At 35.3% G+C, this 16888-nt stretch overlaps 2 protein-coding genes across 3 annotated transcripts in view; one reads left to right on the top strand and one right to left on the bottom strand.

The window, feature by feature from the left end:
- LOC132129493 (signal peptide, CUB and EGF-like domain-containing protein 3) overlaps positions 1-1677 on the top strand; it is a 113674-nt gene extending 111997 nt beyond the window's left edge. For both annotated transcript variants that reach the window (XM_059541117.1, XM_059541118.1), the window contains one exon: positions 780-1677. In XM_059541117.1, the coding sequence (XP_059397100.1) occupies positions 780-932 (153 nt within the window). In that variant the 3' untranslated portion in view covers positions 933-1677. The remainder of the gene's footprint in view (positions 1-779) is intronic.
- A 3427-nt stretch (positions 1678-5104) lies between these two features.
- Positions 5105-13177, bottom strand: LOC132129105 (complement receptor type 1-like). The gene is made up of 10 exons (XM_059540560.1): positions 12778-13177; positions 11992-12192; positions 11802-11898; positions 11515-11588; positions 10974-11162; positions 8324-8509; positions 8018-8114; positions 6760-6833; positions 6429-6608; positions 5105-5719 (listed from the first exon to the last, which is right to left on the bottom strand). The coding sequence occupies exons 1-10, from the start codon at positions 12833-12835 to the stop codon at positions 5529-5531; spliced, it is 1347 nt and encodes a 448-aa protein (XP_059396543.1). The 5' UTR covers positions 12836-13177; the 3' UTR covers positions 5105-5528.
- Between the last annotated feature and the right edge of the window lie 3711 nt (positions 13178-16888).

Consider the following 16888-nt stretch of genomic DNA (forward strand, 5'->3'; position numbering starts at 1 on the left):
GAATCCATTCAGCCGATCCCCAGGTTTGGCGGTAGCACTTTTAGCTTAGCTTAGCTTAGCATAGATCATTGAAGCTGATTAGACCGTTAGCATCTCGCTCAAAAATGACCGAATAGTTTCAGTATTTTTCCTATTTAAAACTTGACTCTTTTGTAGTTACATCGTGTACTAAGAATTGCCAGAAAATGAAAAGAAGCTCAAGAAGTCACTTTTGAGCGAGATGCTAACGGTCTAATCAGATTCAATGATCCATGCTAAGCTAAGCTAAGCTAAAAGTTCTACCGCCAGACCCCCGAGATCGGCTGAATGGATTCGAAAACGTTAAAAAGTGTTCCTTTAAGATGTAAGATTTCTGTATCAAAAGCACATTTTTGCTTAAAACAAGAAAAGGTCTCTGCTAATGAGTAAGAAAAATAAACAAGCTTCCCCCTTGAAATAAGTTCATTTTTCAGTCTCCACTGGTAGATGTTTTTCTGGTTTTAAGATCACTTAATTTCTATATATTTATATACACAGGCTTTTTGCCTTTCAAGTTAAAATTACCTTCTGTTAAGAATTTTATACTGGAAAACAAGAAAAAAATACTGAGGAAGAAAATATTTATTTTGCACAGTAACAAAGTCAAAATAATTTGTATGCGTTTTTCAAATATCTTAATCCAAAAACCCATAATCTGTGCTTTTTCACTAAACTATGTTCACGGTATAGAAAGCTTGACCATACATGGTGACAATTTATTCCAGGTCTCATACCCTTTCTCTCTTTTTGATTCTCACCAGGACAAAAAACTGATTAAAACTCTGTTCGATGTTCTGGCTCACCCAAACAATTACTATAAGTACTCAACTCGGGACTCCACAGAGATGCTCCCGCGTTCATTCATACGCCTCATCCACAGCAAAGTCTCCGCCTTCCTGCGTCCGTACAAATAGCCCAAAAGCTCGGTCCATCTCCAGTCACCTGGCCTCGAGTCAAAGGGATCCTACACACATTTAAAGGAAATACACACTCATTTTCCATGGCACACACACAATCACACTATGCAGATGTTTCACTTTACCTTTTTCTTTGCTTTTTCTTATCAGTCATCTCCGAAGGGAAAAAAGCTTCCGTGTAGTCTACATGTAATGCAGTCGTATCAAGCCAAACTGGAGTGTTTCCTTTCTCTTCATTCTGTGCTGTGTCTATGTTTTTTGTTCGAGGTTTGGTGGTGTGGGTGGTTCCCGCGCCCCCTGTTAAGAGCGACGTGTGAGTTTAAACATGCCTGATTGTGTTGTACAGACAAAAGTAAGTCATAGCATGTCAAAGAAAAGAAAATCTATTTGTCGAACTGAAGCTAGCTGTGATCGTGCTTTAAAAAATAGTCTTTTTTCTCGAGTTCCCGCTCTCGTAAACTCGTAGTTCTCAAAATAAATGTACAATCTTTTGTATATCTGTATTTTTAGTGTGCTCTTGGTAAGATCTAATTCATATCCAGCATTCCACAATGTTAAAGCATTTTATTTGAGCTCCTAGAGCATACATGTAATCTATGAATCATGCCGTTAATACAGTAATGTTTAATTAAGGTCTGCCTGTTCGGATTGTATTATTGTCAACCGCATATTCGTCTATTTCCTAATATTCACATTAATTTAACAAGGCATAAGAGATATGTGGGTTATTAGAAAGGCTGGGGTGATGAAAAGGTCAGTTGGTATTGTACAAACAGTGGACTGTTAACACTCAGTTCTGTGAGTTTTTTTTTTTTTTTTTTTTTTTTTTGCAGAACATGCAATTGCTGCTTCTTCAGAAACGTCACTTTAAGCCTTTGGTTTTTACCTAATGCGATTAAAAAAATTCCTATAGAAGAGCAGTCAAGAGGACGAAATCTTTCACAGGTCGGAAGTAATGTTTTCATAATGCAGACACGAATCACTGATAAACGTAAACCACAGGTTGACGTGGATGGACTTGAGTTTAAAAAATGGCATCGCTCTTAAATTCCAGGATGAAATGACATTGAAGTGAACGATAAAGTGTTTCGAGTTTGTTTTGCACATTACATGAGGACCCAAAGAGAAGCAGCATTCGGGTTACAGGTTTTGGGTTTCAAAGAACCACGGTGAGATGTGCCTGAAATGCAAAAGTGTCAGGATAAACCTGTGGATGTCGACATTTATGAGTGTTTCCTGTATTAATTATGAACCCGTTAGTATTCCTCACGAATGTGTTTACAGGCAAAGCCCTTCACATAAAGTGAGAAAAGAACAAATCTTTGAGAAGGTTTAACCAAACCCAGTTTTGATATATTAACAGAAAAGGACTGGTCAAAATGGTAGTTTGTGGTTCTTTTTTTTTTGTATATTGTAAATATGAAATAAATGTAGACTAATTGGAGTCTGAGAGTTAAGTCCAAACAAGATCTCACCGTTGTGCTATCCTCCAGGCCAAAGGCTGACACAAATCTTTAATCATTAATCCCAGATTCATACATGCAAACACTTGGCTTAAGCACATGATCCTGTTGTATATAAACATGCATTTTTGCATATAACTACATCAAGTTTAACTTGCTTAACGAGATTCTCTTTGCCATCTCAGCAGCACAGCTCAAAAAAAAGACACCTTTTAGCTTAAAAGGAGATCGTTTGCACTTATGCAACGTACAGTACATGCACAATTCAGAAAACAGTGATTCATTAAATCAAGCTTGTGTGGCTAAAGCTGTTTGCATTTACATACTTGCGTAGAATGTTTTGTGACTATTTCTGCGCTGGAAAAAAAAATTATATATATTTTGAGGCATTGACTTCACTTGCTCCAAATGTATTTTAACAGTTACCTTTGACCCAGACATCTTTGAATTAAAGTTTATTTGTCTAAAGACACACATGGTTGTCCCACCTCTTTGTTTTAAGTAATGGACATATGATATATCCCTGGAGAATATATCATTATATCCAGAACTAAAGAGAATGGAATGCATGAGATGTTTGCAAAGGTTACTTCATGAAGCAGTTATTTACATTTTAGGTGTTTTGTACAGTTGTCATCGATTACAAGGGTCACTAATATAATTGTTTAAATGTATAAACATAATAACATAGAAACAAAAAAGAGAGAGAGAAAAAACCCTAGATGAAGTCAAATGTCAGTATTGCCCCACTCAAGAAACCAAACTCAAGTTCAAGTCAGCATCTGCTACTAAACATGTCCTGTGCTGTTGGAGCACTGCAGATCCGATATCTCCATGAAGAAAAGACATGTGAAATAGCCACAATTGCCATGAAATTATACGTTTGTAGCAAAGTAGTCAATGTTTTGTTGAATGTTTACTTAAAGAAATGCAGAGTATTAGCTCTAACTCGTCAATGTCATTGGCAGTCTGTGATTGCTGCTTTATTTGTATAATTTCCCCTCTGTCTTTGCTCTACCAAACCAATCTCAAAGTAAAATGTTTCGATGTTGCCGTTTTATTTTTATTCTGGTTTCTTTTTCAAAATGTCTTTTTCCTTTTTTTTTTGTTGAGAAAATTACTTGGCCACAATGTTTCATGGAATGGGAAATTGTATTTGCACTTGAAATTTGTTTATGCTCATGTAAAAATGTCTGGATTTTGTATTGTCTTTTTAAATGAAAATAAATAAATAAACAAATTGGTGTTCTTGAAGTTGACTATTTTAAGTTATTTACATGTATACAGAAAATAGAAAACATAGATGACAACCACAAGAAATAAGATATAAAAAGTATCCATGATGCTGTAGAGTACATACATTTTGTTCCTTATTATTAGGCAAGGCAAGTTTATTTATATAGCACATTTCGTACACAATGGTAATTCAAAGTGCTTTACATAAAATGTTAGAATATTAAAATGTTAAAATATTAGTTCAGAGTATTTTGTTATTAATCGTTTTACCTAGATTTATATTCCCAGGAAAAAATATGAGTTGGTGAAATATAACAATGTCTACTTTGTGACCTTTATATAATATTTTTAAGACAGTTGTAAGAATGCATATTTTATCTCTAAACTAAAGGATCAGTCCAAAGACATTTCATAATAAGAATCCTGGTGGTATTTTGGTAACACAATAAATTGTATTTAATTAAATTTTCAACTACAAACTATTGTAGTTTCTGGCTGGGATGCTTCCCCACAGGAAGGAAAGTCAAAGAGCATTATTTGACACAGTATTCAATATATAGATTTTACTAGTAGCAGTAAAATCTGTCCCATTCACTGAGAGAGACACAAGGCAAGGAGAACTCTACCACTTAAATGCTACAATTTTGCATACTTTAAAATCCATAATAATGCATAATACGAGTATGTAATTAAATGTAGTAGTAGTCTATGTAATTACAATTTATTTTAATTAATACAAATATTGTTAAAAATGTATTTGTACATGTAGTAGACACTTTTTGTGCCATTGGGTAATGAGGATTTTTACCACCGAAAGTATATTTCAAACCTACGGGAAACACTGTTGTGCATTCACTGAAAGAAAAAAAAAAATCCTGTACACTTCTCTGGAGAAAAACGTATGGACATGGGTGTTTACTTCCAATTTCTTTAGAGAACAGTGTTTTTATTTTGACCTATGGAGTTGTGTGAGCATGAATGAGTACACACGTAATGTAATGTCTTTCATTCACACTCGTCCCCAGAGGGCGCCAGAGGGCAGAAACTCCACAAGTGAGACTCACAGAAGTAATAGAACTGAAGGCTACAGGAAACACCTTATATGGACAAAGGCATCCAACTGTCACTGTAGCTTAATAAAATCCTGATAGAAACGTTTTACCTGATGAAATATCAATATAATAAATAGATTGCGACCAAATATGGTTTATCTGTGTTCTTCAAGCCCTCTCTGGTGTTTTTATAGATATATTCATAATGAAGTGTTAATTGACTTTGCGTTTAATCACTGAATACTATAAAATAGCATGACTTCTGTTTCATTCGTCGATATGAAAACGCTTGAAATGAAGTTATTTTTGTACTCCGCAAAAAAAAAAAAAAATTATATATATATATATATATATATTAATATTAAATTTTAATTTCTTTATTTTATTTTTTTAATGGGATTGGAATGCTGAAACAACATTAAAACGCTAAACAGTTTCCATTTTTATTATGATGTTGGAAAAAAGTCAGTTTATAGGTAAAGCATATTAACATACTTCATCACAAATGGAATATCCATACAATAAATATGGATTTTTGTTGTAACATTAGTTACTTAATGCCAATTTTTGCTGATCTAATTGAATAATGGTCTCAATGTCATTATTATTATTTTAATTTTATTTTATTATTATTTATTTATTTATTCTTTGGGGGAAAAAACATGAAAACAAGGTATAAAAATATTACACTGCTCTAGTTTAACAGAAAATATATAAAGATAAAACATTCATTGTAAATTGTTCTGCTCATTTTAATGAAATACAGAGAAAATAAATGTTTCATTATGACTTTGAGACAGCTAGCTATATTGTGTCTTTCAGTGGAATATTTGTTTGATATATTACTTCATGTACACGCATTCTGGAAGTTTTGGTTTCCATTCCCCGTCTGCGCCACAGGTGACAAAACTCTCTCCTAAAAGTCTTAAACCAGGGTTGCAGGCGATTTTCACGGTGTGTCCATATTTATAGACCGCCCTGAAACCCCTCATTCTTGATCCATGTGGCACATGGGGGTTAGGACAGACATTGTCTGAAAAGCACAGCAAATAGTCTGTCAATTCATTTATGTATTCATTTCCGACAATTAATTTGAGAGAACATACAAATGTAAATTTTGTGATAACGAAGTGACCACAGATGTACTGTATATACATATTTATATATACAAACATACATGCATACCTATGTATGACTGAACATTTGTTCTGGGTTTTTTTGTCAACACATGAATAATTTTACCTTCTATGTATTACATTTAAATGTAAATGAATAAATAAAAAGTAAATAAATAAACAGTGAATAAAGTAAATATAAAAAAAATTATAATAAATAAAAAGTTAAGAAATAAAATCAATAAAAGGTAAATAAAAATTACAAAGTAATTAAATAAATAAAAGTGAATAATTAAAAGTAAATGAAAGTAAATCAACAAAAAGTACATCAAAAAAATGAATAAATTCAATAACCGAAAAAAACCTGAAAAAGTTAAAAAAAAAAAAAACGTAAATATATAAAATTAGTAAAAAGTAAAAAACTCAAACAGGTAAATAAAACTTCCCCAGAGTTACAAAATGATGGTCCCTTTATAAATATATGGCCACAAAATCAACATTGTGCACAGTAGAAACGAGATTTAACTTACCTTACCTTACCTGAAAAGCTAGAATATTTAAAAAAAATACACAACCACAGTCATAAAGTCAATACTCAATGATCACATGCACTCTTTATACGTGTACCTTTGCATTCAGGAGGAGGAGCGCTCCAGGAGCCGTTCTTGGTGCAGTAAATCTCTCTTGCACCAATCAGAGCTCCAGTACGGCAGTGATAGGACACCACGTGACCGAAGGGAACATGGTCATATATGGGGTCAAATATCTCCGCATCCGTAACCTCTGGAGGTGGAGGACAGTGCACAGCTGCAAAAAACACACATATATCATCTATCTATGACAGCGATGTACTGTGCAGTGTCCCTGTACAGTAGGAAGCTGAATCCATAGGCATGTGGTTTGCAATATTGAAGCCAAGCTATAAATCAAAACAAAAAGTCTCAGAAAAAAATCATACGTTCACACACAGGGCTCCTTCCATCCCAGCCTCCGTCCCGGCAGATCCGCACTTTTGGGCCGGTCAGCTCATACCTAACAAGAGCAATGAAACAAAAAGGTGGATGAATGTCTAATAGCTAGGGATGTCAATTTAATGCATAAATCTAATTAATTAGTTATGGAAAAATAACACATGTAGAGTCATCTGCTCTCTAGATCTCTCTCATATTACATGTCAAATGCTGATTGGTCCATGCAGCGCAGCTTTAAGCTGAACACGCCTATACAAGTTGATTGGTGACAAACATGATGTGGGGTGCAGTTATATGCCCCTAATATTTAAAATATTAGGGCAAAAATGCCCCGTATGAGTTTTTGTATCATATTTATATTATATGATATATAATATCACACAAGCAATGAATCAAGAATCACACGAGTGGTGTTCCTGTTCTGAGAGCAATTGGGATATTTATTTTATACAATAGTTCAAAAAATAAGACCTTAATATTGTGTTATATTTTAGACACAATATTGTGTTTTTTGCTCAGCTTTGCCAATGCAAATATTACCTATTAAAGCCACAGCAGAACATTTCCAAGAAAACACACAATTTCTGAAGGAATCTGCTTTTTAAATGAATCATGTGAATCAATGATTCAATGGCCTGTTCATAAAGAGAGCCATTTACTTCCTCCTTGAATGAATCTGTTTTTTGAATGAATCGAATGAATGAATGACTCAATGACATATTCATAAAGATTTTTACCGCCACCTACTGGCAGTTTTCTTATTTACAGTATAATTTCATGAAAAAATAATTTCATTACATATGAATACAAATCTGAAAATTAAAATTAAATAAAAAAATTAAAAGGATAGGTCACACAAAAATTTAGGGGGGGGGGGGTTCCAAACCAAATGACTCCGGTCGATCAATTAGTATCTTGTGAAGTGAAAAGCTGCATGTATGCAAAAAACATTATGGCGGATTATGGTAGATTGAAGTTAAAAAAAAAAATATTGATGGATTTGTTTCAGCTTTTGTCTTCTCAAGATGTTAACTGTTGGACTGGAGTCGTGTGGATTATTGTGTTGTTTTTATCAGCTGTTAGGACTCTCATTCTGACGGCACCCATTCACTGCAGAGCATCCATTGCTGAGACACTGATGCAGTGTTACATTACTCCTAATCTAATGAAGAATCAAACTCATCTACTGTATATCTAAAAACAGAACGGGAATGCAGGTGTATTATAACTGCTGCTGTATCTCACCCTTCATGACAGATGGCTGTAGCTGAATCTCCAAATGACACGCCGGTGTACTCGTATAGGCCATAGGAGATCTCTCCAGCAGATCTGCATTTCTTTCCTTTTGATATAAACTAATTGTTAGATTCTTCCAACACAACATCAAAATGAAGTGGCTTTCATCTTAAAACAAGACAATATGTCTGCCATGTTTTAAGCAAAGTCACTTTGATAATAAACTAAATGTGTCTTGATTTAAGAATGTTTAGATAATCTAAGGAAGAAATCTAAAAAGTGGGAGCAAATGAAGTTAAAAGTCGTCTGGCGTACTTTCACATCGGAGATGCAGGTTTGTCCACCGGCCATTAGAGCAGTGTATACTGGAGCTTCCTCTGGCTCGCACGTATCCTGTACTACATTTGTAGTGAATGCGAGACCCAGGTGGATACTCTCTCAGTTTGAGGGATCTCTCTCTGGGGAAAGCATGAGGGACTGATGGAGCTGGACCACATTTACCTGTAAGAGAACCAAAATACCAATATTAGTACGGTAGAATTCAGAATGGCTCGCTACTATACAAGCTATTTATATAAATTATTTCAGTGTGTATAAAGTTTCCAGTGTGAAGAATGAAGTGAAAGCAATGTTTTTTTCCAGACTTATTTTTTTAGATATAACAAAGAAAATAATTTTTTTTAATGAAAATTACATAATTTTTAAAATATATTTTAAGAGATGTTTTATGCATATATATGTGACCCTGGAGCACAAAATCAGTCTTAAGTCTCTGGGGTATATTTGTAGCAATAGCCCTAAATATTGGATGGGTCAAAATGAAAATAATGTCTTTTAAGCTCAAAATCATTAGGATATTAAGTAAAGATCACGTTCCATGAAGATATTATTTAAATTTCCGACCATAAATTTAAACAAAATGTTTGATTAACAATATGCATTGCTAAAAACTTAATTTGAACAACTTTAAAGGTGATTTTCTCAAAATGTATTTATTTTTTTGCACCCTCAGATTCCAGATATTCAAATAGTTGTATCTCGGCCAAATATTGTCTGATCCTAACAAACCATACATCAATGGAAAGATGATTTTTTCATCATATAAATCTCAGTTTTGAAAAATATGACACTTAAGACTGGTTTCATGGTCCAGGGTCAGTCACACACACACACACACACACACACACATACATTAAATAATTTATTTAAATGCTCAAAGTTATGTTTATATATATATATATATATATATATATATGTAAACGTAATGCACCTACCAGCTGAAACCCTTTTAGGGAGACACTTAGGCAAGTCCTGCCATTGGCCGTCGGGTCCACATGTGACCACTGGTGAGCCAATCATATCAAATCCCTCATTACAAATCACATCCACAGTGTCTTTGGGTTTGTACACCCTAGATCCAGGTATTCTCCTTCCATTTTCAACACCAGGTACTGAACAGGTGATCACTGAACATGAACAAGTGTACAAATTATTTGTATTGCTTTAAAAAAAAACTATTAGCATTCTTATGTATGCATGCAGACATTTTTATCCTAAGCATGTGTCTTTATGTGACATTCAAGGTTTTAAAGTAAAATAAAATTTGTTTAGGAACATGTTCTTCATCAGGATCAAATTTTAAAGGTGTTAATGTTATAATAAAATATTGAAGTTTATCAGATTTTGTGTGATGCAATGATTCAGAAAGCATCATCTGTACTTACACAGACACACTGGCTCCTTTGGGTGCCATTTTGAGTGTGCACTACACGTGAAAACTCCAGAGCCGATGAATCCTTCATTGCAGGTGACAGATATGGACTGTCCTGGCATGTAATCAAACTTCTGCTCATTCACTGTACCGTTTTTTCCCAAATCAGGAGTGGGACAGGTCTTTGGAATAGCCAGTCTTGAGGGCAACTCCTTTGGGAACTGACCTTTTGAGATCATCAGCAAAGGTGAGGAAGAAAGCAGAAAGACTGAAGTGAAGTGCATTTAAAGAGATTTGATGCTTTTATTTAATGTGTGTGTTATGAACACATAGAAATAACTTTCCGAGTTCAAAACTTTCTTCCCAGTCCAAAAACAGCATTTACTGACACTAAATTGCTAAAACCTTTCATTCATTCTCAACATTCACAAATGGGCTGTTTCTTAAAGAAGCAACGAAAGCAAAAAATCCCGAAGATTTCGGGAGGGGGGGGGGGGGGGGGGGGGGTAAATAATAATACAAATATGTGATATGACTCTTTCAAAAACAAGTGCTTCTTTTTCACCCACTTTACCATCCATTGGGTAAAAAAAAAGTCTGATTACTTATCAGATCATATCTAAATGTCTGCTAAACCTCATATTACCATACGTTGATAAATTATTACATCATTAGATATAACATAATATATTGTTGGGCTTTTATGTCAACTAGATTTTAATTTCCAACCAAAACTCGACGATGGCCAATGGGGAAGTTTTAATGTCAAACACTTATTTCTAACCAAAACTCAGTAGCTGTCCAATTTTGGAAGTTTATATAAATCCAACACTGGGTTTTGACGTCAACCAGATTTTCATTTTGAATCAAAAGTCAACATCTGTCCATTTTTTTCTAACCAAAATGCGACGTCTCCAACACTGGGTTTTGACCCAATTTTTATTTCCAACCAAAACTCAACGGAAGTTGATATAAATCCATCGTTAGGTTTTGACCTTAACACGATTTTCATTTCAGATCAAAACTCAATGCCTGTCCAATGTTAGAAGTCTAAGTAAATCCAGCATTAGGTTTTGCCATCAACCCAGTTTTCAATTCCAACCAAAATCCAACATCTGTCCAATGCAGAAATCCAACACATGTGTGGTTAAATTGGCATCCGGTGCCAGCTTGGTTAAAAGAGCAGTGTTCATTATTTTTATCTCTTGAAATGCATGATTGGAGGAAACCAAGTGTGAAAACAACATAAATTACCTTTCGAGCGGCACTCAGGCAAGCCCTGCCATTGGCCGTCTGGTCCACATGTGACCTGTGACGAGCCAGTCAGTACAAACCCCTCTCTGCAGACGATGGTTATAGTGTCTTGGGCTCTGTACTGTGTCCTTTCTCCAGGTTTTATCCATCTGTTTGCCACATCAGGTGTTAAACACATGATCCTTGACACTAAACCATAGGGAAAAAAAACAACCAATTATGCCACGATCATGACATATGATACTCAATTACAGGAATCAACCACTAGAGGACAACATTAAGCTGCAGAGCCAGTTCTACAACTCTTGGAAAACTCAACTCTGATTTAGAGGGATTTACTGCCATACAATCCTCTTACATCTAATACACTTTAAGTACACTTTTAGCTCCTGCATCAAACTTTTTCATAGTTTATGGTTTTTAGAAGACATAACTGTATTTTGATGAGCACGTGGTTGTGACCTTTAGAAACTCTGTAGTGTTTTAATAAAATTAAGGTACATTTTTGTGATGATTTTAATATGAAAAGGGTTAAACTCACCCTCACAGATGGGGTCCGTCCCACTCCAACCGTTTAGCGTACACATACGAACATTTTCCCCTCTTAAAATATATCTGCACAAGAAAACAATTACATCTATGATTTAAAAAAAAAGACATTTACATCATGAAATGAAAATTTTAGTGGCCTGCTTTAGTAAAGCATTTAGTAGAGGGAGATCTAGAACAATCTATGGATGCCGAACAAAGTCAAAAAGAAAAGCAACTTTCTGCACTTATTTATGGATTGCAGACAGAAAAAAAAATCTAAAGATAATGTTCAAATACCCTTTATTACACATAGCAATGGCTTTATCACCGAATGATCGCCCTTTTTGAATGTACTGTCCATTCTCTATGTCACCCAGTGCATTGCACTTTTTCTCTGTGAGAATAAATGAGAAAATATGAAAACGTTGAGTACAATGACTGAATATAAGAGATATTTTAGAGACACAGATAAACAGATGCATCTTACTTTGGCATTTCAGGTTCAAGTGTGTCCAGTGTCCTTGCTGACACTCTGATGCTCGACTTCCTTCTGATGGTGTGTAGCCCGGGGAACAGATATAAATCACTTTTTCTCCATCATTGAACTTGAATTTTTGTTGATATCTTTGGTGCAGCTGCTTGTCGGGATAATTTGTTGGTTCGCCACATTGAGTAGACAAACAAGACACTGAAACGGACGGTTTCAAAGCACAGCTCAACAACAAAAATAAAGGTGAAGGAAAATGCAGTTACTGTAAATAATTTTCTTCCACAGTTTTGTTCCTTATTATGCATAATGGCGGTCATACTAAAAATAACATGTGCTTGCTATCAAATCACTTCATTAGTTACCAACCAATATGATGCTACTGATAGTCTGTGTAAAGATGAATAAACCATACAGAGGGTTTTGAATGGAAAATGTGGAGCAGATATGACCTGTAACTTCATAATAGTATGCAAAATTAGACTCCAGGAGAAGGAAAATCTATTTTAAACGTGGTTAAGGAAAAAATGCACAAGAAAACAACTCCACCTCAAAGCTTATGAACTTAATGTTTAACTTTATGCCTATTAATACACAGCATGCATTGATCCTCCAGTAGCACTGAATAATGATAAAACTGTTTATACTGTACATAGACTAACGTTAAATAGAAATAATGAATTATTTGAATAATCAATCATATAATAGGCTTACGTGTAAATAACATATCAAATGAAGACACGGCGTGTCACATCTAATGCTTAATTTAAGAGTACGTTAACTCACCTAAGAAGTGCGCGAACACAAGAAAGAGTAACGTTATATTCCTCCAAACGAGCGCCATAATCACGAACGACTGTAGAAGAACTGAAGGAATCCACGTTTATACACACGCCTGCTGTCGTCACGAGAGCTGAAAGACTGCCCTTATTTCTGTGTCACCTCACAGCAACTCTTCTACATCAAATAACAATAAACGACGGACTGGTTCAATAATATCAAGACTGAAGTCGAACAGAACGCACGTCCATCGAGACGCCTTTTGACTCTCTTAGTGTTTATTAAAGCAATAAGCCCCAAGAAGAAGGCTTCACTGGGATTATTGCTTTTATAAAACGGTTATTCCATATAAGTAGTAAGGTTTCACAGAATAAAACCGAGCAAATAAAGTGTAATGATATCAATGAAAAAAAACCTGTATTCTTCCACCAATGTTACTCAGAAACAGGTGTAGTTCATACATCAAAGTGGTTGCTGAGCAACACGCAGAAGTAAACAAAGGTGAACGCGGCTCAACCAATCAGAATCTACATACATATACATGTATCTAATACTGGGTTTGAACCCCTTTCGCCTTCAGAACTGCCTTAATTCTACGTGGCATTGATTCAACAAGGTGCTGAAAGCATTCTTTAGAAATGTTGGCCCATATTGATAGGATAGCATCTTGCAGTTGATGGAGATTTGTGGGATGCACATCCAGGGCACAAAGCTCCCGTTCCACCACATCCCAAAGATGCTCTATTGGGTTGAGATCTGGTGACTGTGGGGGCCATTTTAGTACAGTGAACTCATTGTCATGTTCAAGAAACCAATTTGAAATGATTCGAGCTTTGTGACATGGTGCATTATCCTGCTGGAAGTAGCCATCAGAGGATGGGTACATGGTGGTCATAAAGGGATGGCCATGTTCAGAAACAATGCTCAGGTAGGCTGTGGCATTTAAACGATGCCCAATTGGCACTAAGGGGCCTAAAGTGTGCCAAGAAAACATCTCCCACACCATTACACCACCACCAGCAGCCTGCACAGTGGTAACAAGGCATGATGGATCCATGTTCTCATTCTGTTTACGCCAAATTCTGACTCTACCATCTGAATGTCTCAACAGAAATCATCAGAGACTCATCAGACCAGGCAACATTTTTCCAGTCTTCAACTGTCCAATTTTGGTGAGCTCGTGCAAATTGTAGCCTCTTTTTCCTATTTGTAGTGGAGATGAGTGGTGCCCGGTGGGGTCTTCTGCTGTTGTAGCCCATCCGGCTCAAGGTTGTGCGTGTTGTGGCTTCACAAATGCTTTGCTGCATACCTCGGTTGTAATGAGTGGTTATTTCAGTCAAAGTTGCTCTTCTATCAGCTTGAATCAGTCAGGCCATTTTCCTCTGACCTCTAGCATCAACAAGGCATTTTCGCCCACAGGACTGCCGCATACTGGATGTTTTTCCCTTTTCACACCATTCTTTGTAAACCCTAGAAATGGTTGTGCATGAAAATCTCAGTAACTGAGCATATTGTGAAATACTCAGACCGACCCGTCTGGCACCAACAACCATGCCACGCTCAAAATTGCTTTAATCACCTTTCTTTCCCATTCTGACATTCAGTTTGGAGTTCAGGAGATTGTCTTGACCAGGACCACACCCCTAAATGCATTGAAGCAACTGCCATGTGATTGGTTGATTAGATAATTGCATAAATGAGAAATTGAACAGGTGTTCCTAATAATCCTTTAGGTGATCCATAAGGGAATATTGTTCTCTAGTATTATATTACAATTATATTAGTAGTGATTATTAGCCAAGTACTATTTCAGTTACCTACTTTGCCTACTTGGGCTCCCATGTTTAAATTTAGATCGACTATGAATAAGTAGCCTACTAGTAATTAATCAATAAATAAATAAAATATTATATGAATAAATTAGTGACTGATAATAAAATAATAAATGTTATCTCTCTGACACAAACACACACACACGCATATATATATATATATATATATATATATACACACACACACACACACACACACACACACTACCAGTCAAAAGTTTTTGAACAGTATAAGATTTTTAATGCTTTTAAATAAGTCTCTTCTGCTCACCAAGGCTGCATTTATTTGATCCAAAATACAGAAAAAGTAGTAAAATTGTGAAATATTTTTACTATTTAAAATAACTGTTTTCTATTTGAATAATTTTTAAACGGTAATTTATTTCTGTGATTCACCGCTGTATTTTCAGCATCATTACTCCAGTCTTCAGTGTCACACGATCTTCAGAAATCATTCGAATATTCTGTTTTGCTGATCAAAAAACATTTATTGTTATTACGTTGAAAACAGCCGAATTAACTTTTTCAGGTTTCTTTGATTAACAGAAAAATCAGAACATCTGAATATCAGAACATTATTCAGTTTTTGTATTCTTGTAACATTAAAAATGTCTTTATCATTATGATAAAGCTTTCTTGCTAGATAAAAGTATTAATTTCTATAATTTATTTTGACTAATCTTCTTTTCTCTAAACTTTTGACTGTTAGTGTATAGATGTGCCTTACAATATACATTAAATTACTTATTACTTTAGAATGCATTATACATTATATACAGGCTTCGTAGAAAATGTAAAGATAGAAAACTGAATTTTTTATTTCATTTCTTTTAAAGACTATTGTTTACTTTAGTTCAGGGGCTGGTTGAATAAACTGCTTAGACTAGTATTATAAAGGTGGTTTTTTTCTAGACTGGTCATAACTGTTTAAAGTCAGTTACAAAAATGTAAACTGGCACCATTTTTATCAGAAAATTGAGACTTTTTTATTTACGATTATCTTTTGGCTAGTTGCTAGTCGGTCAAACTAGTTCTTAAGACTAGTTTAACATAGTGGCTATGTTATGCAACTGGCCCAAACTGGAAAAGGTTTCGTAACATATCATTAAAACAAGCTCATCCATGTATAATGTCTATGACTAAACAAATACCGTTCCTTCATAAGTCATCCATTGTATGTGCATTGCATACATTGTTTATGGACAAGACGTTAAAATAATATTTTGACAAAATAAGAGCAACTCAATCAAGAATATCAGTATTTGGTTTTAAAATGATAAAGTCGTTTCAGTTTCACTTGCAGAAGTCTAAACATTTATAGTTATCTTTTGACAGCCTTGAGACATTCTGGATACACAAATGTTATTTCTTGGGAATACCGAAGATTATTCTTAGCATCATCCTTGATCGAGTAGTCCTTACAGTAGACCTAAGAAAGCTTCTGACTGTATTATTATACAACATCGTCTGCAATAGGATCCAGTAAGACAAGCCGGCGGTTTAAGGTCAGGCCGGTAAGACGGGTCAAATTCACACCCAACCTTAAGAAAGACATAATCGTCACTTCATCCGCTGTGGGTGGAGCGCTAATTTAATACATGATGCCACAGTTTCAGTCATTCATACCTGACGGATCTTTTCCACCTTCAGTTTGTGATGAACTTACTGTGGAGACCAAACGTGTCATAACTTTGATGTGTTTGGTAAACGCAGTTTTGATTTGCCGAGAAAACGATTGGATCAAAATTCCAGGAAATAACAGACTGGAATGATTTTATCAAGAATTCAACATCGTCTAATCACTGTACTGCCCAAAACTAAATGACTCGGCCATTTATCACTTCTTAAACAAGAAGTGGGGTGGTGTTAGCGCAGTGGACAAGACGCATGCCTTTGGTGTGAGAGACCCGGGTTCAAATCCACTGTGAAACGCCACTGTGTCCCTGAGCAAGACACTTAACCCCTAGTTGCTCCAGAGGTGTGCGACCTCTGACATATATAGCAATTGTAAGTCGCTTTGGATAAAAGCGTCAGCTAAATATGTAAATGTAAACACACTTTTAACTTTAACAGCTATTTACAATATAAATGACTCGCTTGATTTAGTTTCAGGACTAGCTGCAAAAGTTCTCCAAAAAAGGAAAGCATTACTTGTTTTCCAGAGCTGTGGGAACAATAGTATCCGATGTTGTGTCTGTGAAGCTCAAACAAGCCACCCTTTCCACATGGAAGGCCAGTCTGAATCAGAGCTGATCATGTGACTCGAAGGAAATTAAAACACAACT

This window comes from Carassius carassius, chromosome 46, assembly GCF_963082965.1.
Source record: "Carassius carassius chromosome 46, fCarCar2.1, whole genome shotgun sequence".
In the NCBI taxonomy this organism is placed as follows: domain Eukaryota; kingdom Metazoa; phylum Chordata; class Actinopteri; order Cypriniformes; family Cyprinidae; genus Carassius; species Carassius carassius.

Excerpts from the sequence above, each read along its gene's own strand:
- LOC132129105 (XM_059540560.1), bottom strand. The coding sequence starts at position 12,835 with ATGGCGCTCGTTTGGAGGAATATAACGTTACTCTTTCTTGTGTTCGCG. Across the intron at positions 11,589-11,801 it reads ATTGCTATGTGTAATAAAGG|ATATATTTTAAGAGGGGAAA; the intron begins GTATTTGAACAT and ends TTTCTTGTGCAG. Across the intron at positions 6,834-8,017 it reads ACAGCCATCTGTCATGAAGG|GTATGAGCTGACCGGCCCAA; the intron begins GTGAGATACAGC and ends TGCTCTTGTTAG.